The sequence below is a fragment of the Psammomys obesus genome, unplaced genomic scaffold, assembly GCF_907164565.1.
Source record: "Psammomys obesus unplaced genomic scaffold, mPsaObe1.curated_primary_1811, whole genome shotgun sequence".
Taxonomy (NCBI): Eukaryota; Metazoa; Chordata; class Mammalia; order Rodentia; family Muridae; genus Psammomys; species Psammomys obesus.
Genome location: NW_026590809.1, coordinates 1,862,068 through 1,888,074, shown reverse-complemented (window position 1 = coordinate 1,888,074; position 26,007 = coordinate 1,862,068). Strand labels below are relative to the sequence as shown.

At 47.0% G+C, this 26,007-nt stretch overlaps 2 protein-coding genes across 2 annotated transcripts in view; one reads left to right on the top strand and one right to left on the bottom strand.

The window, feature by feature from the left end:
- Positions 1 to 19,552, bottom strand: part of Gab1 (GRB2 associated binding protein 1) — a 111,952-nt gene extending 92,400 nt beyond the window's left edge. Inside the window, exon 1 of the mRNA XM_055609035.1 lies at positions 18,660 to 19,552. Within this exon, the coding sequence (XP_055465010.1) occupies positions 18,660 to 18,731 (72 nt within the window). The 5' untranslated portion in view covers positions 18,732 to 19,552. The remainder of the gene's footprint in view (positions 1 to 18,659) is intronic.
- On the top strand, positions 18,730 to 23,792 carry LOC129678301 (translation initiation factor IF-2-like). The gene is made up of 2 exons (XM_055609050.1): positions 18,730 to 19,315; positions 23,407 to 23,792. The coding sequence occupies exons 1-2, from the start codon at positions 18,730 to 18,732 to the stop codon at positions 23,502 to 23,504; spliced, it is 684 nt and encodes a 227-aa protein (XP_055465025.1). The 3' UTR covers positions 23,505 to 23,792.
- Positions 23,793 to 26,007: the final 2,215 nt, after the last annotated feature.

The following is a 26,007-nucleotide window of genomic DNA, read 5'->3' as shown; positions in this document are numbered from 1 at the left end:
AAGAAAGAAAGAAGGAAGGAAGGAAGGAAGGAAGGAAGGAAGGAAGGGAGGAAGGGAGGGAGGGAGGGAGGGGGAAGGTGAAGGAAGGAAGTCAGTGTCATCACCGCTCTCAGACTTGAAAGCAGTCTCCAGGTCAGACCTTATCCACACGCCAAGGTCTTCAGTTTCAAAACTCCAGTGAAGGCGGAAGGTACGAGTGCAATTGCCTACTTCTCCAAGGTGACTCACCCTCATATGCTCGGGATTAAACACGGCTCTAAAGTCAGCATCAGGAAGCAGTTTTTCCTCAGGGGCAGAAAGGTGTGTGGGATTTCCGAAGGTACACTACAATAAGCTCATCTGTGTGGGTCAGCTGAGCAAATCCCATAGAACGAACTTCCTGCTCCTGTGAGAGAACCAACACCACAGAGGTACACGGCTTCCTGAGCGGTGTTTGTACAGGACCCTTTGGGGATGCGCTGTGTGCTGCCTGTGGAGGCTGGATGGAGGTGCCAGGGGTGGGCCGCAGAATAGCGAGTAGCACCAGTTCCCATGAAGGGCTGAAAACTGAGCATGGTCGCACACGCTTGCAAGCCCAGCCCGGTGGGAGGAGGCAAGGGCAGGAGCACAAGTCCTAGGCTATCTTCAGCTACATTAAACTGCTGAGAGCGTGAGGTCTGGGTTCCAGGCCAGCCCGTCTCAAAATGAAACACAGAGAGTGGTCTGTGGTCCATTTTATGTGGTGGCTGGTTATTTTTAGCCACATTTAAACAAATAAAAGGGGCAAACTGGACAACATTGCCTTGCTTTGGGAGTCCCTAAAATGCTCTTCTGGTGTGTAAAGATTAGCAGTGAGCAGTTCCTGAGGATCGGAGACTTTGCAGGCTGGCAAGAGCCACGGGCTGTCTAGGAAGCTGAGTTCTCCTGGAAGCCAAGTTCTAGCCCACCTCTGACTGCTTGAACAAGCAGTCTTGTATTCAGACTATTTCTTAGCTTACATTTCCTACAGGCTTCATTCTTCTAATTAAGAATTGGAGGAGGGTTGGGGGAGAGAAGGTCACTGGTAAGGTCTTGAAATGTAAGGGATCAACCTCCAATATTGAGGGGAAGAAAAGACTGTGAGAGAAAGCTGGCCATGGCAGTCCACGATCGCAGCCCCAGCATCCTGGAGGGTCGACCTGTATGGCCAAGCTGGAGTGCGCTATGAGATCCCACCACCTGACAACAGTTTAAACTTTTGTCTCAAAAGGAAAAAAAGTTGCTGGACTTAGTGGTACACGCCTGCTATGGCCATCCAAGAAGTTTTTGCAGGAGGATTGCTGAGTCTGACGTCAGCTTGATCTTCATAGAGAGTTCTGTGACAACTAGAGCTACCTAGTGAGACCCTGTCTCAAAACAAAAACAAGAACAAGAACAATACAATCTTACAATTTTTTTCTCCACTCATTAAAATAAGAACAGGCCTTTACCGTGTGTGTGTGTGTGTGTGTGTGTGTGTGATAGTCCTCAGTCACCATCCATCTTGTTTCCTGAGACAATGCCTCTCACTGGTCGGAGCTGACTATGTATGGTAAGCAAGCTGGCTGGCCAGCAAGCCCTAGGGAGCCGTTGGTCTCTCCCGCTCCACGCTGGGATTACAAGCATGCACCACCGTGGGCTACCTTTGCACACGTGTCCCAGAGAGGTCCTCATGCTTTAGGTCCTTTGCCGACTGCGCCTTCAGCTGCTCCCTGCCTGCACTTTCTGTCTCCGATCACCTTCTTTTACTTAAGAGCTTCAATAACCACCTCAGGAGTTAGAAGGCATGTGGTTTGAAAAGACAAAAAATCATGTATGAGAACAGACAAGAACCTACTTCAAAGACAAGAAGTGTTTAAAGAGCCAGCTCCTGATGCCCTTGGTATCAGTGAAGGCTTCTCACCAAACAACTAACTTTCCAAGTTAGAACAAAACACACTAGCTAAAATTTTTTTTAAAAATCATTTTAAAAAACAATTATCTTCTACTTGTTTAAAAGTTACTTCACATCTGCTGCTGTTTCCCAATTTTACTCTTTTTCTGCAAGCTATAGGAAACCAGAAATAGGACAGTCTGTGATTTCAGTAAACTCTGATGCAGAAGGGCAGATGATAAACAACGGGATAAAGTAATAATAACCTTGGAAGAAAAGAAGAAGAAGAAGAAGAAAAAAAGAACTCCTAAGTTTTTAGAGATAGATTTCTCTTAAAGTTTTAAATATACTGGGACTATTAAGATTTATGACCTAGCCCAGGCATGGTGGAGCACACTTTTAATCCCAGAACTTGGGAGACAGAAACAGGCAGACCTTTGTTGTGGCCAGCCTGGTCTACAGAGTTCCAGGCCAGCCAAGGCTGCACAGTGAGACCGGTCTCTATCTCAGAATTAATAATAATTAATATTACCTAAAATACCTAAAATATTACCTAAAATATAATATTAAACTCTAAGTCAGTCTGCATACATATTCTATTCAAATATAAGTAGCTATAAAAACATAAACATATTATGGGTCTAAATACATTATAGTTCAACAGTAAGTCTAATAAAGAAACATTTCCCCCGGGCCTACATGACACTGTCTAAATGGGGGGAGGGGGAGAATTTCCATTTAGTAGCTTACAATGTCAATAAATCCTCTAACCTTATATCCTATAGCCTTTTTCTGTGTGCTACACCCCCAAAAGAATACCATAAGTGGCAATACTTTCACTGACAATCTATAGGCACTTTTAAGTTGTACTTGGGTGTCTTCCTGATTACCACCCCTCCAAGCATGAAGACTCATTTCCTGCACACATAAGAGGGAAGGTTCTCTGGAAACCCCACCTTTAAGCTCAGTATATATGGAATAGAGTAGGTTCCAAAAATAAAACTAGGAATATTAAGGCCAGTAAGAAACATCTAACAAGCATCTAACACTCAGCACAAAGCAAGAGTATGATGTCACCTGGGAGAAGAAAACAGTCCTGTGCGCGTCTTCAGTGCCTAGAGCAGAGTGACAGCCACAGGGCTCATGGGTGCCTTCCTGGGTTGCCAGCGTCCGTGGGAGAAGCTGGCTCCAGGTCTCCACCAGCACACAGCGATCACCCTCCTGTCTGCTTGAGCAGCGAGGATCTACTGAGCCAACTCACTCGGGTAAGCGGTACACGGGTGTGGCCCCACTGCCCATAATGACAGTAATGGTGCTCAGTACTTACAAAGCAGATATGAAGATGCTCAGAGATCTTGTAGGCAGATGGGAAGGGTTTCTAGGAGGATGCAGTGTTCCTGAGTAAACAGGCGAAGGAGAAAGGGGCAGAGATGGAAGGTAGAAAAGAGAGATGATGGGCAGAGTAGTTAGCATGGCCTCATGACAGTAAGAGTTCTAAGGAGCACTGAGGGTGGAAAAGCAAAGATGTCGGTGAAAGCCAAGATGGATGAAGTTATTAGGTGGATTGTTTAATAAAGGTGGGTGACAGCCATCATATTTTATCAACCTCCCAAGTCATTATTATTATTTTTGATCACTATCACTCTGTGAGGTAACTGAACAGAACATTAAAATTCTCTGAAGGAAATACCACATCTGCAACAACAAAAACCAGCTTCCCAGATGAAGAGTGAGTTCATCAGGACACAGCTCCTGGGAGCGAATCCCTTGGTTGTACCAAACAACAAAAGTCACATCTGAAAACCAAAAAGTAGAACAAGACAGTTGCATCTACAACAGGCAGTGGGGACAGTATTGAACTATTCCAGGAAATCTGACTTTAATAATATGCTTTCAGATCCTAGAACCAGAATAACCAGAACTCACGGGGAAGATCTAATCCCCCTTCATCTCTCCTCTTCATCTCTAAGCCATCCACAAAGTCAGGATCCTCTTTTGAATGGATACACATTCTTGTCTAATGGATGTCAACTTAATACCTTCTTTGACTTGCCATCTTTTGAGGTCTTAGCAATGCTGAGGTACTTCTTAATAGTCTAGCCATTCTGGATATTCTCTTTTATTTCTGTCATCTTCTAAGCACATCCTTTTGGAGGGATAAACTGGTGTCAATCACAACCAGAGGGGGAAAAAGGCAAACCTAAAAACCTGTATTTCCAAGGATCTGATATCCCCCTCATCTCAAAGGAACAAGAAAAAGGAAGTTTGAGCTTTGATTTTACCTTCCCTTTCCAATGTTAACTAACACTGCTTTTATTAGATTTTCCTTTCTTCTTTTTCCCTTTGCACCAAGATCAGTATTTTCCCAAATATTATCTGAGGCCCACCTACATCAATCATTAAGGTTGTTCAGATTTTTACTGCTGGGATTCTAGGACTGGGGATGGAACTCAGTTGTAAGATGCTCCCTATGGAGTACCTGAGTTCAGATCCCAGGTAGCCACATTAAATGATAGATAGATAGATAGATAGATAGATAGATAGATAGATAGATAGATAGACAGACAGACAGACAGACAAGTGTAGCAGTGTACACCTGTTACTTGAATGCTGGAAAATGAGAAGCAGGGGGATTCCTGAGAACTATGGACCAGCCAGTCAAGAAAATTAGTGAGCTCCAGGTTAGGAAGAGATTCTACCCCAATAAAATTTAATTAAATTTTTTAAAAAAGGAGGAGAATACTGAGGACATGGGCACAGATCTTTCTCCTCCACATGTATCAGTACATACATGTGTTCACATACACAAACATGTTATCCACAAACCCCACAGACAGATACACACAAACCATATAAATACATGTTTTTTTAAGAGAAATTCTTTTTCTGTCTATGTGTATGCGTGTATTTGTCTGTGTATGTATGTGCCACATGTGGGTCCTTGGAAACGAACCCAGGTCTTCTGGGAGGGCAGTGAAGGGCAGCAAGCGCTCCTGGTTGGCCAGCCATCACTCCAGCACAATACTTGGTTTTTAAAAGTTTCTGGACCTTTTACCTGTACTTACTAACGTCATCAGATGGGGGAAGAAAATGAAGGCAGCAGGCCCTCACTTTCGAGGTGACCTGGGTGACGAACATGAAATCTGAGGACCACTATCTCAGACAACACGCACTCTACCAAGTTCTAACCAAGTGTCTCCTCACATGTGAGAGCACCCAGAACAGGTCTCCCCACCTTGCATTTCAGATACAGGTGGGAGAGACAAGTAAGCTGGCCAGGAGAACACGCACCCAACATGAGACATCAGCACAAACGCAGACTCGTCGGCCCGGCTCTGACTGCCAATTACAGCAGGCAAACCTGCAAGAGGGCTTGATTACATGTAATTTATAAAAAGTAAACAAGCCAGGCAGCTTACGAACAATGGATGGTGATCTTCCAGCCAAGAGGTAATAAAAAGCATGAATAAATGACTCAGCACTCCCCAACACTCGACCCCAAACAATAGCCTGGCTCTAGCTGGGAGAGTGAGGTAAAGTGAGTATTTGGGCTATGACTCAAAGGACAGCAGATGGAGAGAGGGTCTGCTAGCAAATAAAGCCTTTCACAACTCTAAGTGTCCAAAATTCAGCCTCTTAAATGACTGTTCTTCTCAACTGGACCAAAGTAAAGAAATGCTTTGACCCCAGGGCTACAGCACAATTCCACATATGAGCTGCAGCTGAAATCATAAACACCAATGATTCTTGCTCTTAAATATATACAAGGGAGTAAATACATATGTTTTAAGTATGTTCCTCCAATTTTCTGAGAATTGTTCTATTCTCAGGGAATAAACAATGACATCTTAGGATTGCTTCGGTTGGCTACCTGATGATTACAACAGTGTCACATAACTGAAGAGCTGAGTGATCTTCTTGCCTTTGTCCTGATCCATCAGCTGACTTAAGCTGTCAACCCACCGCACAGAAGAGGATCAGTGTTTGGTGACCATGATACTTTAACAAATCGAGTTTAGAATATATTTATATTGCAAATTATAATTTTTTGGTATGTGTGTGTGTGTGTCTGTGTGTGTGTGTGTATACGTTCACACATTTTTTTGCAATTTGCAAGAGCTGCTTCTCCCTACCCTATGTTCCAGGGATCAAAATGAGGTCTTCAGGCTTGAGGCGAGTACTGTTACCTAATTTTCCATTTTCTGTTTGTTTGGTTTTGGTTTGTTCACTATGCCTCCCTGGCCAGCCTAGAAGTCATTCTGTAGTCCCATACTTCTCTCAAACTTGAAACCCTCCTGCCTCCGTGCTGAATTTAGACATGTTATATCTTATATACAAGGGGATCCCAGGGAGTGAGAGTCCCTGGCTCTCACAGAAGTCACAGTGTGCAGTACCCACCCACCACACACAGTCGGAGGGAAAAGAACAACTATCTTAGCAGATTCAACCAAGTGCGGGCAGTGTTATGCTAAAGCCACAACAGCTTTGCACACTGTGTCTGTCCTGGTGACGCTGAGAAGCAGGTTAGCCTCATTGCAGAGAGAGAAAAAGAGGGTCAGGAATTCCTGCAGCAGGGTAGAGTATGTGCAAAAACCCAGAATGATAGGTTTCAGGAACAACTAGGAACACAAAAGTCCAGCAAAGCTGAGGCGGAGGGGGACCGAGGAAGGTGCTGACAGGTCTCCTGGATGGATGTGCTTATGCCACATAATGAAGCCCAGTGAGCCAAGGGGAAAGGCCTAGCTAGGCATTACCAAGAGCAAAGGAACACGGTAGAACCGACCAGTCCAGTCCAGGGGGATAACACCATTAGATTTCCTTTTCGGAAAAGCTGCCCTTCACAGAGGGATCTTTGCAAGCCTGGATGCGGAGACCAGTTAACAACTCAGCATTCTAGAAGAAAGGGAGCAGAGGGCCAATAGTCAAGAACTACTGAGGTGGGAAACTGACAGGACTCGGGTTTGGTCACAGTGGGACAGAATGAGGAGACCTGTGTTCTCAAGCCACCGGAAGAGTGCTGTGAACTGGGGATGCAATGGGGAGACCAGGTCTGAAGGGTGAGACGCTGGTATGAGCACTCGGCACTTCTGTAGAGCACCTGAGCAGTTAGATCCATAGAATGGGCTGAGAGAATCCTCAGATTATTACCATAAAACCTGAGGGCATTTAACTACGTCAGACAGGGGTCTGGAGAGGTGGCTCAGTGGTTAAGAGCAGCGGCTGCTTTTCCAGAGGGCCCAGGTTTAATTTCCAGCACCACATGGCAGCTCACAACTGTCTGTAACTCCTGTTCCAGGGGACCTGACACCCTTACACAGACATACATGCAGTCAAAATACCAATGTACATAAAATAAATAAAAATTAAAAAAAAAAAGACTTACAAACTTTACAGGTCAGAAATCTTACAAGCTACAACACTTGTGAGTTTCTAAGAAGTCTTAGGAGGTTTTTGCTTTGTTTTAAACGTATGTCCATGGGCATATGCATGCCGCACTGGGCACACAAGAAGGTCAGAGTCCGTTTTCTTAGTCTACTATGTGGGCCCCCAGGCTGGGGTCTCAGACAGGGACCATGATGGGGAGAGGAGAGGAAAGAAGGAAGATAAGAGAAAGGACACGGCCTTCAAGAGCAGATGCCCCCACACAGGACCAATACTGGCAAGTAACTACGGGTGTGTGGCTGGAAAGGAGCCAGACTAGCTTAGAAAACCAGTATAAATCATACCTGCCCACTTACTGAGCTTACGCTTGTTAAATAAATCAACAGGTCTCTGTCTCAATTATTTGGGAGCTGGCTGGGTTAGAAAAGCCCTCTAGAATTAATAGATTTCTATAATATCTTCTTTTGAGTTTTTCACTGTGCCTTGCTTATGCCCAGTACTCACTGAGTGACTAAAGGATCTTCCCTGCGCCCTGACACATCTGACCTGGTGGCAAATCCATTAGTCTCCGAGGCTCATTTCATTCCCTGCTAAATGAGGGAGCTGGACTATTTTCCATGAACAAGGAAGGAGATGTGGACAACTGGAAGAGTAGTATTCTATATAGTTAATGTTTTGGCTGCGCAAATCAAAGACAGACTAACTGAAAAGCCAGAGGACCCTGCACATACCAAGAGGAAGGCATTAAAAAAGTTGAGGAGTCACTGGACAAGGCGATTTATAATTGTGGACTCACAAGTCTACAGTTACTTGGTTATACTGTTCAAGAGATCCCACAAGGTCCCATACTATGTTTTGGACAAAGCATAGATACCCTCTGCCCTCTGGAAATTAATACCCTGCCACAAACAGCGAAGAACAACAAATGAAGCAGTGACTGACCTAAACACACTCTTCTTACTGTGCATACCGTGGGTCACTGTGAAACCGTCTTGAAAAACGTCCTGGGCTTGTGGTTCCTGCCTGGAACACCCGACCTGCTGTTCTTGTTCGGAGCACTGCACACTGATAAGTTTGACACCTGACAAGCTGACAAGCTGATGGCTTACAGAAAAAGAAACTAGGACACTACTTGCTAGAACCTGTTTGATTCTGTCCCTTTTCTGGGGGCAAATGACTTACACACCCCACGAAGAGGCTTTTACATAACAAAACCACTACATGGAGCTGCCTTCTCCAATACTCAGTATGCCCTGTCACTTTCTCTGGACACTTCAAACCATTTAAGCCTGAAATTATCAGGGAGAACTTGTCAAGTCAGTTATAACTTCATCAGAGGGTTCGGGCTCAAACAATACCTCCCTAACTGTAAGAGGCCACCACTCCTCACCAAGCCCTTGCCACCATAGGTGTTCAAATCTCTTGTGCTAAACTGACATATTAACGTGCTTCTCAAATGCAAATCAAGTATCACCTTGCCAACCAGCGGTGGCTAAATCTTGGCTGAAGCGCTGATGGGGAGGCTAAGCTTTGGACTGGAGTCTCTGTTCTTTAATCAGGTAATCATCTTTGGGCGGAGCCCTGCTAGTCAGAAGTGGCCCAGCCGCGTTTCCCAGGGCACTGGTAACTAAAAGCTGTGTCTGAAGCAAGCTGCTTCCTGAACAAAACTGCCACCACTACTCCAGTCTTGGCTACCTTACAGTAGCAGCACAAGTCAAGAGCAGAGGGGTGGGGACTGCGGGAACAGGGGAAGATGCCCTTCTCTGACTGATGAAACAATCTTACAGTGACAGGCAACACAACAGAAACCACAAGAAATACAACCTAAGCTCTTAAAATCCCTACTGCCACAGTACATGTCAGAGAACACGGGCCTCCTAACTAAAGTTATGGTTACCCAGAGAGGTGGCCCAACGCCTTCGAGCACTCAATGCTTTTCAGGGGTCCTAGGTTCCGTCCCCAGCTCCGACATGGCATGGTTCGCAGCTCCCCATAACTCTAGTACCATGGGATCCAACTGCTTCTCCTGACTTCCACGGCAGTGCACACATGTGGCGTGGCACAGACACACATTCCAGCAAACATTCATCCGTGCAAAATTAAAGAAATAAGTCTAAAGAATTTTTAAAATAAAATTCCATGTATCCGCTATTTTGCGTAGTGATCAAATGCTAAGATAATTTCATTTTAATCTAGTGTCTTGGGAGTAAGTAATAAAATCTTATTTGCTTTTTGGTATTTTCCCCTTTTCTTCAGAGCAGCGGTCAGGCCTCTCTCCTAAGAGAAAATGGAGCTGTCATTGTTATTTTCCATGTGCTATACTCTTTAAAAGACAGTATAAAGCTGGAGGTGAACGACTTGAGCCAAAGCAAAAGAAAATAAACAAAAAGGGGGAAAGGAAACACACTTAATAGTATATTTAAAGCAAACTTAAGTGATTTTCTTCCTTAAAAAAAAATGACGGGAGATTTTTAAATTGAAAAGAAATGTTTAGACTTTTAGTATATTGTTTTAAATTCAAAAAACAATCTGGCAATTTGGTCCCCAGCTCCCTTTTAGGACATTGTTTTTTAGAATAGACACATTTCTAGGCCAAGTAGGAATTCAAAGCAAAAAGCTAAGAGAGAGGAGGGAGAGAACATAAGAAAAAATTGTTAGTAAATGTGGCACCCTTTCCAGTGTATATAAATGAAAGATAACTTAGTTTAGAAAAATGACAAACAGTTGTGAAAAACATGCCAAGGCAGGGAAAGGACCATTCAAGCAGGAGGAAGAGATGAAATAACTCACGTCACCCTTCTAGCAGCTTTCTTTCTCTCCTCCACCGTGTGCTGCGCCTATAGCAGCAGAGCTCAGGCGAACCACATGGAAAATTTTTGTTCCAGATAATAGCACAGGACAGGCCTTGGCGGCTATGAGTTATAATCAGCTCCAAGAGCTAAAGTAACAGAGATAAGGACCAAATATGCATCGCTCGGCCCTGCCCCTCACAGAGCTGCAGGGCGGCCAAAAGCCTGTGAGGTTACCAACTGGCTATGAATTTGGAAACGAGAAATTTTCAAATAGGGAATTTTCCTCCCTGTCCAGATGGATAAAGAATTGCCTAAAATATAAACAGATTTTCTCTTCCAGTGCAGGAATCCTTGTGTGATTTATGGTGCCCATGCACGTGAGTCTGGAACAAGATATCAAAAACGCCCAGCTCCTGAAATGACTTTTCCCAGAGACTCTACAGACCTACAACTCATTACAGTCCCTGAGCCACCCTGACCCCGGCTTAGCTTGCAGCGCAAGGTTCTATATATTTAATCATTGTGGAAACCCACATCACAGTGGACCACTTTTCCCTCGGTAATCTAAAGAATACTAATTTTATTTGTGCTCTGGTCCAAGAGGAGAGGGGAAAGAGCCTGCGATTCTAAGCTGTCTGTACTTGGACCCCAAGGCTGAAATAACGGAGTCACAGATTCAGAGGGCGCACTAGTTTGATGGAAATGAGCCATCATGTTAGCGCAAGAAATGTGAAATGAGAGGGACCCCACACCCCATCAACAGTCAGGGGAGGTTTCTAGTGATCCAATGGCATTATTCTCGCCCCTCCAACACTGGCTGGCACTCACACAGCTGGGCTAAGATGGCTTCCAAAGTCCAAGTTCAGACGCTAGCAGCTCAGAAGCAAACGAATCAAAGGCTCTTTTATTCTCCTTCCTACCCGAACATGCTCCCCTCTGTTGTAAACTGAAGGCCTGGCAGAATGAATTATTTAGCTCAAAGCAGACATTAAGAAATCTTAAATAACACGTGACCGAACACGTTGTTTCTTTCTTCTGTGGTTAGGTGCCCATGAGAACCTTACTATGTCATAGCAGAAACAAAAGCTTCTCCACCAAGAAGTTAGAGCTGACATCTGAACTCCAGGCATGAAGCTCAAGCATTCTGAAGCACTTCTTGCCACTTCCGTGCCCTCTTTCTTCATTCAGAACCATCCTTCCCTCAGGATTTTGCCACCACTGAGGGCAATACCTCAGTTTTTCCTGGAGCAGCTTGAAATTCTGGTGGGAAGTTTTCTTTGGTCATCCTCTTCCCGCTCTGCTCTGCTCTCAGTCTGAACCTTTAGGCAATTACAACCTGTAGCTTTCATTTGGCAGTTAATCCCAGATAGTTCCACAGCGGAGCTCTTAGTCAAGCTATTTAAATGTTCTTGCATCTCCAGCCGGCTTTCCCAGATTGGAAACTCCTTACAGGCAGGGAGTGGGCAGGTGCCTCCACTGCATTCCACACGAGGCCCAGGACCAAAGCTCCCGAAATACCTGTTTATTTATTCAACAGCAGATAAGCCGTGGCGAATCCACCCTGAGCCAGGTACTGCTGTGGGTGCACCCAGTGACTGCGCGAGGCAGCCAACAGTGTGGCTGGTTCTGAGAGAAACACTGTCCCCACAACTCTTACCCCATTTTCCTAACTATCAGAGATGAGCAATAAGGGCTGGCAGGCAGCTCCCTCTGACCTCTAAGGGGACGCTCACTGGGGCTGCAGCCCTACTGCCCTCCCTTTCCCTTCCAGATAAGAAAACAGGCTCAGAAAGGTCAAGGATCAGGTGGGAAGCCAGAGGCACAAAGACAGTCAGCCTGAGTTTCCTTCCACATAAGGCACCCTTAGTACTTTCATCCAAACTGAGGTTCTTGCTATGTAGCAAACCCTCAGTTTCAAACGAAGTCCTCCTGCCTCTTGTACCCAGGTCCTGAAACTACAGGTCTGTGCCACTTTTAACCCCTGCTCGTAAGTTACACAACAACAAAAAGACAAGAAGGTCTTTTTTAAAAGGCTACCCTCAAACTACGTAGCTACTGTGACCCTGAACTTCTGATCCTTCTGCCGCCACCTCCCAAATGCAGGCCTTGCTGGCGTACCCCGCAGTCATGTGCAGTGCTGAGGAGTGACACTCAGCTTCCTCTATCACACGAGAGGCAAGCCCTCACCCAATCAGCTCGCCACATCCCCACAACAAACGTGATCTTAATTTTTCAGTCCCCAGAGATGCCCAGATGAGTCAACTGAACTTCTACCCTGGCACTGTTTACCTTCAAGAACAGGGTGTCTAAATGCCAGAAGGTCCTCTTCAGGTGGGCTAGCCAAGCTGGACACTGGCTGGATCTAAACTGGCTGAGAAAGAGACCACCAGATGGCCTCTGGCTTTATCATAATCCCATATGCAAGGCAAATGACACGCCTTCCAATGTCAGCACAGTTTACAGCTGCCTTGTTGACACTGGAAGAGATCATAAAGTGAACCAAGAGAAGTGGCACCTGGACTCTCCAAGAAACTTCCTCCTGTTCCAGAAAATACAGGAATATTAGTCCATTAGCATATTAGTCCATTAGCATGCCCGCCCGCCCTGTATCTATAATTTTCCCATCCCCAAGAGTAGAAAAGTTGAAAAGTTCTAAATTCGCTTTCACTTCCATTCTTGGCAAAGCTGAATGTCCTCACAGTCCCGTGAGTACCTGTGTCTTGTTTTTGGTTCCACATTTTTAGAAGTAAAAGAAGGATCCAGTTTGGGGTTTAAATGTGGTAATAAAGCTACCACCCAAATGACACAGCTTCCAAATAGGAATTCTGAATCCTCAAAAGGTAGCTAGCAATCACATTTAGAGATTTGGCGAGCTTAACAGGAGAGAGTAATACAACTTACCATCTGCCCAGGCACAACTAAAGAATTAACTATCATTAACTAGTAGGAAGGCTTAATACAATCGTTGTTAAAGACCTGTGGTCCTGTCACACTTCAAAAGGTGGAATGGAGACATAGGAATTTGATGTGAATGTCCACCAACAAGGAGAAAAAAGTCCTTGAAAAGAGTAGCTGCACAATTTCAATGTGAGTAAAGCCAGGAGAGCCACACCACCGGCTTCAGGTTCAAGCACACACCCTCGGTTATCCTTGAGCCAAGAGGATACTGCACAGGCTCCCCTCCTCCACGTCAGATGTCAGGTGCCCACCCAGGGAGAAAGGTTATTTCTGTTTCTAGGCTCATGTCCAGAACTATAGGCGTGTTCCCAAAGTCCAGACAAAAACTGTCCTGCTAATTGACAGCTGCAGCAGACAGCGCTCAAGCTGGGTGACAGATTACCCAGCCAAGAACTAGCCCAGGCCTTGCTCCAGGGGTGTCTGCTAAGGGCCACATTGCTCTGGCTGCCCAGGCAGGTTCTCCTACTGAGACGGAACACCTGCTCATTGCTGACACTTGCCCAGAGCCCGCAGCCACGGCTGCTGCCTGAAGGAGCCTCACTGGGGTCCGTGGCTGAGGCAGGCCACAGGCAAGCCCCCCTGCAGATCTGTGCTGAGTGGCAGCTGGCTTGAAGCAGATCTTTATTTACTCACTTACATTTATTTCTGTGAAAATTTCAAATCCCGATGAAAATTCCACCATTGCTTTCAAAAAACAGCAACAACTTTTATTGGGTTTGTTCTTTGAAGTTTTCTCGTATGTGTAACATGCACTCTGGGTGTTATAGCCCTCACCATTACTTTTTAAAATAAGTCCTTAGGAATCTGAACACCTACCAGAATGCATATTTTATAAACTATCAGGAGAGATGTTCAATGGCTGCCAACACAAAGAAAATGTTTAAGCAGATGACAAGTCTAACAACCCTGACCTGATCATTACATTTTACACACATGCACTAAACCACTATACTGAAGCTCCAAGTGCTTGGAGAGCAGTTAAAACATCTCATTTTTTTCTTCCTTTGTGGGGGTGGGGTGGAGGAATATTGCCTTGGCAAATCTCAAGTCTACTAGTAAGGATAATCTAATTAAATTATTTTTAATTGGATGTGTGTGTATGTGTTGTACTTATGCTATGGAGCTTGGGTTGAAGTCAGAGGTCAACTGACAAGAGCCAATTCTCTCCTTGCAAGGATCAAAGCCAGGTCATCGGGTGTGCACTTATCTCCCCCAGCCAAGACTGAGCCTGGACTTCGGATCTTCCTGCTTCCACCTCCCAGGTGCTGGGATTACAGGCTTGCGGGAGCTTGACTAGTTCAGAGGTGCTGGTGATCAAACACAGGACTTCCTGTACACGGTAGCAGGGCGTCCACTCGTCCCTACAGCCCTGCTACCTAAGCTCCAGAGATCACTGAGCAAAACTGAAAGCTTGGGGGTGTTCACCTCCACTGCAGACAAACCTTAACAAGATGCCAGGGGAGCACGCCAGAAGTTCTTACCCTTCTGTATAGAAAAGAGCAAAAAGAAACGACTGAAGAACCCACTTCCAAGGCCTCTCTCCCTCTATCTCATGTCACTTTCTCTCTCCGAGAAGTTCGAGCGAAGCTCCTCAGATAATTGCAAAGACGAGTGAAGAAAACAAGGCTGTTTCCACCGACCGAAAGCAGGCTCAGAAATTTGGAGCCATACAGAACTACTCAGGGGCCACAACTTGAGATGGTTTTAAAGCGGAAATCAACACAATTTGTTTTGCATGTGCATGTGGCATGGATGTCTGTGCATGTATGGGCTTGCCATGTGTGCGGGTGCACACGTGTGAGTGTGTGCACAGGACCACAAGGCCATCAGGTGTCCCCGCCAGCAGCTCTCTACTTCATTTATGGAAGGAGGAGCTTTCTTCGTTGCAGGAGCTTGCTAAGTCCAGCCGACGTAACTACGAGGCTGGCTGGAGAGTGCTGTGTGCCGTTCCCTGTGGCTGGAATTATAGGCTGCCACCATGCCTGCCCTGCTGTTCACATGAGTTCTGGGGATCAGAACCCCAGTTCTCACATTCTTGAACATGAGGCAATGATAAATCCATTAAGTCGTTTCCCTGACCTTAAAGCTTTTTTTTTTTTTTTTTTTTTTTTGGCTACTTACAGACCTTAACAATCATCTTAATCAACATTTGGACTCTACAAATAGCAAACAAATACTGAGACAAGCGTCAAAATCCCACAGGCAACATCTGCCGGCAGAATCCTGATACTCAAGCATCCAAGATAAGCTTTCTATAGCGAACATGCTCATTGAAAACCCTTATCGGAACAGAGAGACAGCCCAGAAGGATAAGACACTTGCCCCTATGCCTGGGATTGATACACAGGACCCACATGGGGACTCATGTGAACAGACTCCCACAAGTTGTCCTTTGATGAACACACGCACACACATACATACACACACACACACACCAAATAAATAAAGACTAAAAAAAGAAAAAAAAAAAAAAGTACCAGGCATGACGGCACATGTCTTTCATCCCAGCACTTGGCAGGCAAAAGTGAGACAGATCTCCGTGAGTTCCAGGCCAGCCTGATTGACAAAAGCATGGCAGGTTCCAGGCCAGCCACGGCTACACAGTGAAACAAAACAAAACAAAGCAAACAAAAGGATTGTCAAGGAACGTGAAAGATAGCTTAATTACAGAACGCTTGCAACTATGTGTGAGGTCTCGAGGCCTTGGGTTCCACTCCCCATAAAAACACACAAAAAGTTGAAAAATATAAACCATTATCAATCAGCCTTTGGCCTACTTTGCAGGATTCTTTTCAGCGGAAAGAAGAAAAGAGAAGAATAGAAAAATGCATGTATCCATGCTCTATCCTCCCTGGTCAAAACTACTTTTGCAAAAATAAAGCCAGATAGCAAAGTCAAAGGTTGAATAGCCTGGGGCTGTCACATCTGGGGAATGAAGCTGACAGAGACATCTCACTGAGCAGTCTCTCATCCTCTGGGCAGGCACCTGTCTGCTGTCCTCCCGGGCCATCTTCACCCACTTCACTAAGGTGTAAAAAAAAACACTAGTCACCCGCCGAGATGGCTCACGGTGATAAGGTGCTTCCCACTGAAGCACAAGGATCTCAGTCCAACCCCAGCTTCCTTGCTGAAAGCGAAGCATGGCGCTGCACCTTGCAATCCCATCACTGGAAGTGGAGACAGGATGCCTGAATCTCACTAACCAGCCGACTCTAAAGCCCCAGGACGCCAGGACCCACAGAGACCCTTTGAGAAAAACAAGATGTATGGCTCCTGACGAACGACACACCTGAAGCTGACTTCTGGCCATGCACATGCCTATACTCATCCTCGCATGCAACACGCACGAACTAACACACAAAGAAAACACTCATTTTCCACCAAGCAAGAAAACCCTCGGCTTCCCCCACCTCCTCTTTCTGGAACACAATTTAGGGTCAGAGTTTTCTCCTGAAGGCATCTATAAAAATCCACACCACTCAGCTGGGACATGCTGATGAAAAGCACTTTGCATCTTGGCTCACTTTCTCCACACACTTAGTGTGCCGTCCCCCAACCTTTAAGGAGCAAAGGCTGAGCCTTGCTCTTCAGTACTGCTTATCTGACCGGTTTCTCCTTGAACTCTCAGCTAATAGTCAGACTCACAAAGTATACACTGAAAAGACTGTGGCGTAATTTGAGCTCTGCATTTAGTAGACTGCTGCTGTATACCGCTACACAACCCTGAATGCGCCCACTCTTTCTTGATTCCGAAGCGAACAAGGTTTGGCCTGACTGGGACCTGAATGGGAGAAAACTGCTGTGATCAACAAATGACACATGTCCACACATGTAATCATGACATATATATGTCCACATAATTTATTTCTATCTATTTATGCATTATTAATATTTTCTTAATGATAAATCTTGCTTTTGCGTTTGTGTTTTGTTTTTGAGACATGGCCCTGGCTAGCCTGGAATATGCTATGGAGAGCAGGCTGGCCGCGAGTCCTCCCATTTCTGTCTCCCAAGTGCTGGGTGGGATGGACACACACCACCATGCCCAGTTTTTATTTTATTTGGCCCTAATTAAGACCATTTCTTGTTGTTGGTTTCTTCCTGCGAGGCTTTTCTCCTTCCGTACCTCATTACCTTGTGGCTGGTGCCTAGGACGGAGCCTGCCATCTCTGGTGAGCTACAAACTAGCCTGAAAGAATGCACTGAATTGCATTATCAGCAAATATATTGTACTTTGGTTTCCCCCAAGAATCCTAAAACTGTCTTTCCTAAGCAACACCTTATCTCCATCTCCCCATCCCGCCTCTCTTCCAACACAACCGTCCCTTCAGAACTAATTCTGAAGATGCCACTCACACTCTCAAATTTTTAGAATCAAGTTGCCATCTTTACTAACAAAATCCAGGCAAACCGTGGCAGATGGAGAGACATCTTTGGGGAACCTCTGACAATTTGTCGAACGTTTCAATGAAACTGTCTGTAGTAAATTCTAGCAGAAAGTGAACCAGAAACTCGCTGGTGAGCTCCGTAAAATAAACATCGCTCCTGTATTCGCACAAGCAGGCGCTGAGTAAACCGATGCGTACTCAGCGTAGATTTCCCTTCTACCTCAAACAGGCTCCTTCAAAACACGTAGGAAACTCTACTTAAGTGGGTACATGGTTTGCCTTTGGAAAACACATTTTACTCGAAAACTATCTGCTTCAGATGCCAGGACAAAGTGTTATTTCTCTCCTGGCAGGGAACATCGTAAAATTAAGCGTTCTGGAGGAAGACTTAAGATCCCAGGCTCCTTGACGAGGGTACAGATTTCCACTGAAGTACTGTAGGTTCCTTCAAGATACAGTTTTCCTAACAGCGAGCACAGTTTAGCTCACTATCAACATCTTGAATCAATTACGCAAATACCATTTAAGCCGTTCTGGTGCCCTGGAAAAGAATCCCAACACCAAGAAATTCCTGCTGGCTTCAGCTGTCCCCTCCTGCGGGCTTGACAGCGCGTCCGAGGCTCCCCCCAGCGCTCTCCTGTCGCATCAAACCGCCAGGGCTCTCGGGCCAAACTCCAGTGTCCCTCATAGCAAAACCGCGAAAATGTGAACCCTGCTAAGCAGACGGTGGAGCGCGTAGCCGCCGGCCCCCCCCCCCTTTCCCTTGGGCGAGTATTTTGAGAAGTTTGCTTACTTGATCCATCCACGGTTCGCTTCCCTCCACCTCCTCGAGGCGCAAAGGAGAGCGGCTGCGGACTCAATCGATAACCCCTGAGTACTGCTACCATCGCGGTTTCTCGGCGAGGGGGGATTTAACAGCTCCCTGGGACTCTGATGCAGATAATAAAAGAAGGCTCTTTCTCCCGGTCTCACCCACCCTTGCTAAGTGGAACTAACAACAACAACAGAAGTATGCAGCCAGCTTTGAGCTGGAAACCTGGGCTCCTCTAAGAGGCTACGAGGCCTTGTGCACGGGAGGCGCGCGGTCTGCAATATGGAGGGAGAAAGTTTGGCCGCCAAGTGGACGTCAGGGTGCGAGTGGACCGCGCCCGGTCCGGAGCCCGCGGGCCGAGAAGGGGATCGAGGAGAGGAGGGCGGGATCCACGGAAGCGCCAGCCCGGCGCGCAAGCTGCGGCAGCAGCGGCCGGCGGTGCCCTGACCGGTACTTACATAACGCTTCAGCTTCTTCTCCGGGGGCGACTTGCGGAGCCATCCCGAGCAGACCACTTCGCCGCCGCTCATGGTGCACGCCGTGAGGGCCCGAGGACCAGGCACCGGAGGGGTCGGTGAACACAGCGGACGCGCCCCGGGCACGGCTGGCACACGCAGCCCAGAGGACCTCGCAGATTCCCCCGACGGGGCGGCCCGGCCCCGCGCGCTCGGTGGCGGCGACCGAACCTCTCTCCTGCGGACCCGTGGACCAAAGCGTACCCCTACCGGGCGCCGCGGGGACCAGCACTCGCCGGCCTTCTTCAGTGCGCCTCCCGGCCGCCAGGCGCGCCGTCCCGCCGCCTCGGCAGCGGCAGGGCTCGGCTGGGACACTGCCCCGACCGGAGCTCGCCGCCCTGCGCTCCGCCCCTCGGGGGACAGGACCTCCCGCGGGCGCTCCCCGCCGCGGACCCCGCGCCGCACGCGCACACACAATGCCCGCGCGCGGCGGGGCGCGATCTTCGCCTCCCCTCTGCTCGGGAAAGGGCGCCCGGGAAGGCGTGCGGCGTCCGGGTGGCAGAGGGCGCGGCGGCAGGTCCCGATCCGCCTAGGGCGCGCAGGGACCGGCGGCGGGGCGTCGCCGGGCGTCGGGGAGGACGCGGGTCCGCGGCCGGAGGGTGGGTCTGCGTTCCAGCCTCCGACGAGGGCGGGGATCGGCGCTCGGACGAGGCGCAGGGCGGCTCTGCTCCCGGGAGGGACCCCTCTGTCCCGTCCCCAGCGCTCCTCCCCCTCCCGGGGGCGCGCGGCGGGCTCGGGGAGGCGCGGCCCGCGCCCGGGCCCTCCTTCTCCTAGCCTTTCCGCCTCCCCTTCCCACGATCCGTCGCCTCTAGCTTCGGCCCAGACTTTCTCTGAAACTCCTCCGGAGCGCTTCCAGCCAAAACAACAAGGGCCGGGGAGGCGGGGCCGGCGCTGGGAGGGAGCGCGATGGCAGAGGCACCCTGGGATCTGTAGTCAGCCGGCGCGCTGGGGTCCTCGCCGCCCCGCCGCCCCGGGCCCGCGCGCCGGGGCGGGCCGTGCTCTCCGGGAACGCCGCGCCCCCGCGAGCGAGCGCGGGAGCGGCGGGCGCCCTCGCCGGCTCCGTCCGAGTTTGCCATCTTGACACTAGCCAGTGGTCGATTAGGAGTTTGTACTAGGCTGTACCCTCGGGACCCGGAGTTTCAGAGGGGTTTTTTCGGCTTGACAGCCTAAAAAGATGACCCAGTCCGGAAGGAGAACTCTCTCCGGCTGGTTCAGGCTGCGGGAGGCTGAAGAGCTGCGACCCCTCCACCAGGAGCGCGCCAGAACCACCACTGTACACCCGGAGACCAAGGGGCACCTCCCGCACTCCTAGGGCCTGAGCCAGGAGCTGTTCTGCCCTGTGATTCGGTTACTTAGCCTCAACAAAGCGTTCAGCTGCTTGTATATCTGAGACACGATAAAGTCTCACACTAATTCCATTCGTGGGCTGTTTCTTCCAGTTGGCTTTGTATTTGATTAAAACCTGCCCTGGGTTGTTGGACAGGAAACAGAGTCACACTGGATGCCCTAGTTATATTTGCCTACTTGTGTGTTTTTCAGTTACTATACCTGGGCCAAGTTTGACACAGTCTTGTAATTGAGCTCGTATTTACGGGTGTGTTTGGAACAAAGCCTTGTAACAAAGTTTAGAAGGCAGTATAATCAGATAAAAATGCTAAAGAGCTGGGCATGGTGGCGCATGCCTTTCCCAGCACTCCAGAGGCAGAGGCAGGCAGATCTCTGTGAGTTTAAGGCCAGCTTGCTATACAAGGTGAGTTCTAGAACAGACTACATAGAAAGACCCTGTCTCAAAGAGAGAGGAGGAGGAAGGAGAGGTATGTGAAAATATGGATAGATAAACAAGCAGTTCTGAAAAGTGCGAGTTTGGGCGTTCCTATTCACAGGAGTTCTGAGTCTGAAACGTTGGAGGTTGGAGAGACCCAAGTGCTGGCGGCCTGGAACACCTGAAATCTCAGACCCGAGGAGGTTGAGCTGGGGAAAAGAAAGCACCGAGGAAGAAATGGAGGTGGGAGAAGGCAGGGGTGAGAAAGGAAAGAAAGAAAAGATGCTTGGGTTCATAATAAGACAAAAGCCCTTGCAGATAAGGGATGATGCCCTCTATTCTTGCCCTAAAGTCCTTTTCAATGGAAAAGTATAATCTATCTTGTATTATTCAACTTTTGGAATGTCAAATAGAGCTTTCGTTTTTCAAATAAGTTTCAGTTATTCCATTTCTATGTACAAAATCTATAACTGTATTTGGCAGCTTACACCGATAACCCCAGCACTTGGGAAACTGAGGCAGGGATTGCTGTGCGTTCCAGGTCAGCCTAGGCTAGAGTGTGAGACTCTGTCTCAAATAAATAAATGAATAAATAAATAAACAAACAAACAAACAAATAAATAAATAAATAAGAAGGATTTAAAGTGTTACCTTAAGAGCTGGAGAAAAGGCCCTGGGGTTAAGAACACTGGCTGCTCTTTCAGAGGACCTGGGTTTATTCCTAGCACCTACACGGTCCCAAGAGATCAGACATGCTCTTCCGGTCTCCTTAGATTGCAAGCACCCATATGGCATGCAGACATGCATGTAAGCAAAACACATATATACTTTAAATTAAAAAATCCTTTTTAAAAAGTATTGCCTTAGGCTTCTATTTGAGCCCTTGATCTGTGCCTCCACACATTACACATTTCATGTTGGTCAGGCAGCAGGAGACTGTATGCTACACCGGACATAGCTTGAGCATAGGAAACCTCAGAGTCACCTCCCCCCCACACACACAGTGACACACTTCCTCCAAGGCCACACCTCCTAATAACACCACTCCCTATAGGCCAAGCATTCAAGCACATGAATATGTATGGACACCATACATATTCAAAGCAAATTATAACAGAAAAAAGTACATGTTTACCTCTATGCCACCTCCACGTCATCTATTGAGTCATATTTTGTATGTGTGCATTTAAAAGATTTGCTAGTGTGGTGGCTCATACTTCTAAACCAGCAGTTAGGAGGCTGAGCTATGAGAATCTGTCCTAAAAAATAAAAATAAAAACAAAATAAATGAATAAATATGTAAATAATTGGCATGCTTAGAAATGCTATTACATATAAAAAGGCTGAGCTTTATTTACACAACAAACATTTACAGAACGTCTGTTACTGAAATGCAATAGAGAGGACTTGTCACTGTCCTATTCTGGAAAGATAAATAGTACAGATAATTATCCTCCAAATGTCTGTAATTTCGTTGATAAATGCGAGGGAAGAAAACTATAAATACGTGAGCATAGAATGGAGGATTTGCCCTTCAAGAGGGGAGGGGAAGAGGTTAAGAAGGACTGTTCTGAGCTAACGACTTTACACTGGGCTCTCGGGACTGGCAGTATGGCTTGGCCTGCAGAAGACAGGAGACTGTAGGTCCACTGGTCCTGAGGCTGCCGGGAGCTTCGGGAGAAACTGGGCGACGTTTCAGAGGCGGCCGGAGCGTGAGCCTCACATCCTTGCAGGGTTTTTGGTTGGGTGTGGTTTGTCTTGGTCTCGTGAATCCCCAGCTAGCCTCCCCGTGGAATGCCTTGAACTTTTGATCCTCTGCCTCCAGCTCCTCAGTGCTGGGGTTTCTAGTGAGCACCTCCAAGCCCAATTTGGGGATCTTTTTAGTTTAGACCTTAGTGATACTCCAACCTCCAACTTTAAGTGCACATCTTCCACCTTATTTTCACCTTCGCCCTGTGCTTCTCGGTGGATTCCCAGTCTACAGAGATCTCTGATATTTCTGTAGTACATCAGACTTCCCCTTTAGTCATTTCCCTTCCTCCCATGAGTCTGTGGCCTATGGCTTTGATAGCATGCTCATACCTCACAAGAGTCCAGTTCTCCTAAAATCTAGTGTACTGTTTTCTGCACCTTAGCAAAGTCACAACCAGGTAAGCAACAGCACTCTAGAATGTTCAGTGAATGGCTTCAGATCCACTCCTAGCTATTGATCTTCCTAAGATTGGATCTAAAGTTTACACAGTACAGGGGGTCCTTTGGAAGAAAAAGTGCGAGGTAGGGATATAACCAGTTGGTAGAGTGTTTGATTAGCATGCATGGAACCCTGAGTTTGATCCCCAGCATTATATAAAACCAGGCATAGAAGCACACACCTGTTATCTAGCATTGGGAGGTAGATGCAGGAGAGTTCAAGGTCAGAGGGAATTCAAGGCTGGTCTAGAATACCTGAGACCCTGTCTAACAAAGAAAGGAAAAATAGTATCCAAAAACAATTAATATGAGTATGTATTTATAATGAGGAATTAAGTCATCAAGAAATTACTGCAAGTTGGACATGGTGGCCCATGCCTGTAATCCCAGCACTCTGGGAGGCAGAGGCAGGCAGATCTCTGTAAGTTCAAGGCCAGCCTGATCTACCAAGCGACTCTAGGACAGCCAAAGCTACACAGAGAAACTCTGTATTGAAAGAAAGAAAGAAAGAAAGAAAGAAAGAAAGAAAGAAAGAAAGAAAGAAAGAAAGAAAGAAAGAAAAAGAAAAAAGTTACTGCAGCCTTTTCTCTAAGATTTACAGGTGACAACTAGACCCCTTCTATCCGTAAACTTGCTGTTCACTGCTTGGCCCTCCACTAGGACACTACTGTAGTGGAAGTGTTGGTGTCTTTAAAAATTCAGTTATGTTACATAAACATGGTTTTGTTTTAATTCCAGGTATGGGATATGTAGCTGATTCAGATTGTCCACAGCGACCAACTGTTTGCCTTGTGCACTCTCTGAGAGGGGCTCTTTCCCTGCTGCAGATAGTTTAAGTCTGAGGACTCTGGAGCCCCGAAAGAGAAGAGGGGCTCTGAGAAAGAAGAAGGCTGCTGCTCCCCTCCACTGCTCCTGGTTGCTGTTGTTACAGTTTAATGAGAAATTGGAGATCTCCTGAAATGAAGATTGGACTTGCCCCAAAGAACCCAACAACCCTAACCAGCAGGAAATAGCCAACGAGAGCTCCACCCTAACCTTCTTTCTCCTCCCTGGTGTTGGGGTGTTGGAAGGACTTGGGGTGGAGTAGGGAGAAAGGCACAAGAAACGCCAATAAAAGAGTTTTAAAAGGATGCTAATGCTCTGCCCTTTCCTCCAGGGGCCTTGTGCAAAACCCTCATCAGTTTCATAGAGGTGTCCTGGTATTCCAGTCCATTGAGGTTGTTATAACGAACTGTGTCAGACTAGACAACTTGCAAGCAATAGAACTTCACATTTTAGAAACCAGGAAATCCACCATCACGGATCCAACAGAGTTGCTCTGTAGTGAGGGCTGATTCCTCATAGAAACTGACTTCATGAGGTAGCAAAGATGGCCAAGCTCCCTCAGGTCCCTTTTATAAAGCGCTAGCTGTGGCCTCTGAAGGCTGAGCCCATTGTCCTGGTGCTTAGCTTTCAGCCTGTGGATTTTAGAGAGACATGGTCACGCAAACCTCAGCAGCCTGAAACCCACTTTTTCTCTTGCTTGATCTTGCCTATTCTCTGCAGTTTTCCCATCCCATTTCTCCTTTGCTAGGGATTGACCCCAGGGTTTGTGGGAGTTTTTAATGTGTGTGTGTGTGTGTGTGTGTGTGTGTGTGCATGTGCTGGTTTGAATGAGAAATGTCCCCATAGTCTTGGGCACTTGAATACTTGGTCCCGGTTAGCAGTTCTGTTTGAGTAGGTTTAGGGAGTCTGGCCTTGCTGTGAGAAGGATGTCACTGAAGGTGGGCTTTGAGATGAAATCTCTGGCCATTTGCTCTCTCTCCTTTCTGCTGTCAGCTTCCTCCTCCCGCAGCCCTGATTGCCTCTTGCTGCCATACTTCTGCTCCACTATCATGAACTGAATCTCATGGAAGTTATAAATCAAAGCAAATTTTTCCTTCTAAAAGTTGCTTTGGTCATGGGTATTTATCACAGCGACAGAAAAGATTATGCAGACAGGCTGGCCTTAGACTTCCAGAGATCTGCTTGTCTCTGCCTCCCTAATGCTGGGAATAAAGTACCACTACATCCAGCAAAAAAGGCATTCTTGAAATAAGGTTTATATGTAGAAAAAAAAAAGATCTTTTAAACAAGGAAATAAAACATACTCCTTTTTTTCTGGCGGTATTTCAAATAGAATTATGGGATATGATAAATTTAAATGCCTGACTTCCCTACTTTTATTTCTAATCTAGTATTTCAGATTTTAGGTCCCTAACTGGGACAAATGAGGTCTTCTCTGGAAAAAAAATAAATATAATCTTTTGTGATTATGACATGAAAGAAATCACTTGTCACCACATTATAGCCGTTTACCCCAAAAACAGCTCTACACTTCCCCTGTTTTGGATAGGCCACAGTATTCTATACAGTCAAAAAACTGTTTCTTGTGCTCTGGTTTCTTTCAAACGCAGTGTTGTTAGATGACTGTTTCAGATCAATGCTTTCATCAAGTATGTGCAGGTGAACACAACAAACAAACATGTCTCAACTGACAGTGAAGCAGACTGCAGGGTGATAGCATCTCCATAAACGGTGTGGACCCACAGGACATCCGCACCGGAGCGGCACTAGTTCAGGGCCTCATCTTATGATACAGACAAAAATAATGCCCAGATACAATGGTAACTGTAGGCTTGAGGACTGAAGTTGAGGCCAGGGTCCTGGAGCTAAATAGTCGTGTTTACTCAGCATCCACCTGACTCCAGTTAATCATCAGTGTCACAAAGAAGTGAAAACAAGGGCTGGTGAGAGGGCTCAGCTGGTAGTGCTGCCTGCTGCCAAGCCTGGTGATCTGAGCCCCATCCTAGGGATCTGCATGGTACAGGGAGAGGGCCAACTAACCATTCCATTGGCTCCTGATTATCACATACACACCATGACACTTGTGCATGCACACACACACACACACACACACACGTAACCAAAAATTAAGATTTTTTAATTTAAATTTTTTATACTAATTACAGTTTATTCACTTTGTATCCCAGCTGTAGCCCCTTCCCTCAGTCCCTCCCAATCCCACCCTCCCTCTCTCATCTCCTCTCATTCCCCTCCTCAAGTCCACTGGTAGGGGAGGTCCTTCTCCTTTCTGACCCTAGCCTATCTGGTCTCCTCAGGACTGGCTGCATTGTCTTCCTCTGTGGCCTGGTAAGGCTGCTTCCCCCTCAGGAGGAGGTGATCAAAGAGCAGGCCAATCAGTTCATGTCAGAGACAGTCCCTGTTCCCATTACTAGGGCACCCACTTGTACACTGAGCTGCCATGGGCTACATCTGTGCAGGGGTTCTAGGTTATCTCCATGAATGGTCCTTGGTTGG

What these genes read in the sequence shown, in the direction of transcription:
- LOC129678301 (XM_055609050.1), top strand. Translation starts at nt 18,730, where the DNA reads ATGGTGCACGCCGTGAGGGCCCGAGGACCAGGCACCGGAGGGGTCGGT. An exon ending in CGCGGGTCCGCGGCCGGAGG is followed by an intron (nt 19,316 to 23,406) that starts GTGGGTCTGCGT and finishes TTTTAATTCCAG; the next exon opens with GTATGGGATATGTAGCTGAT.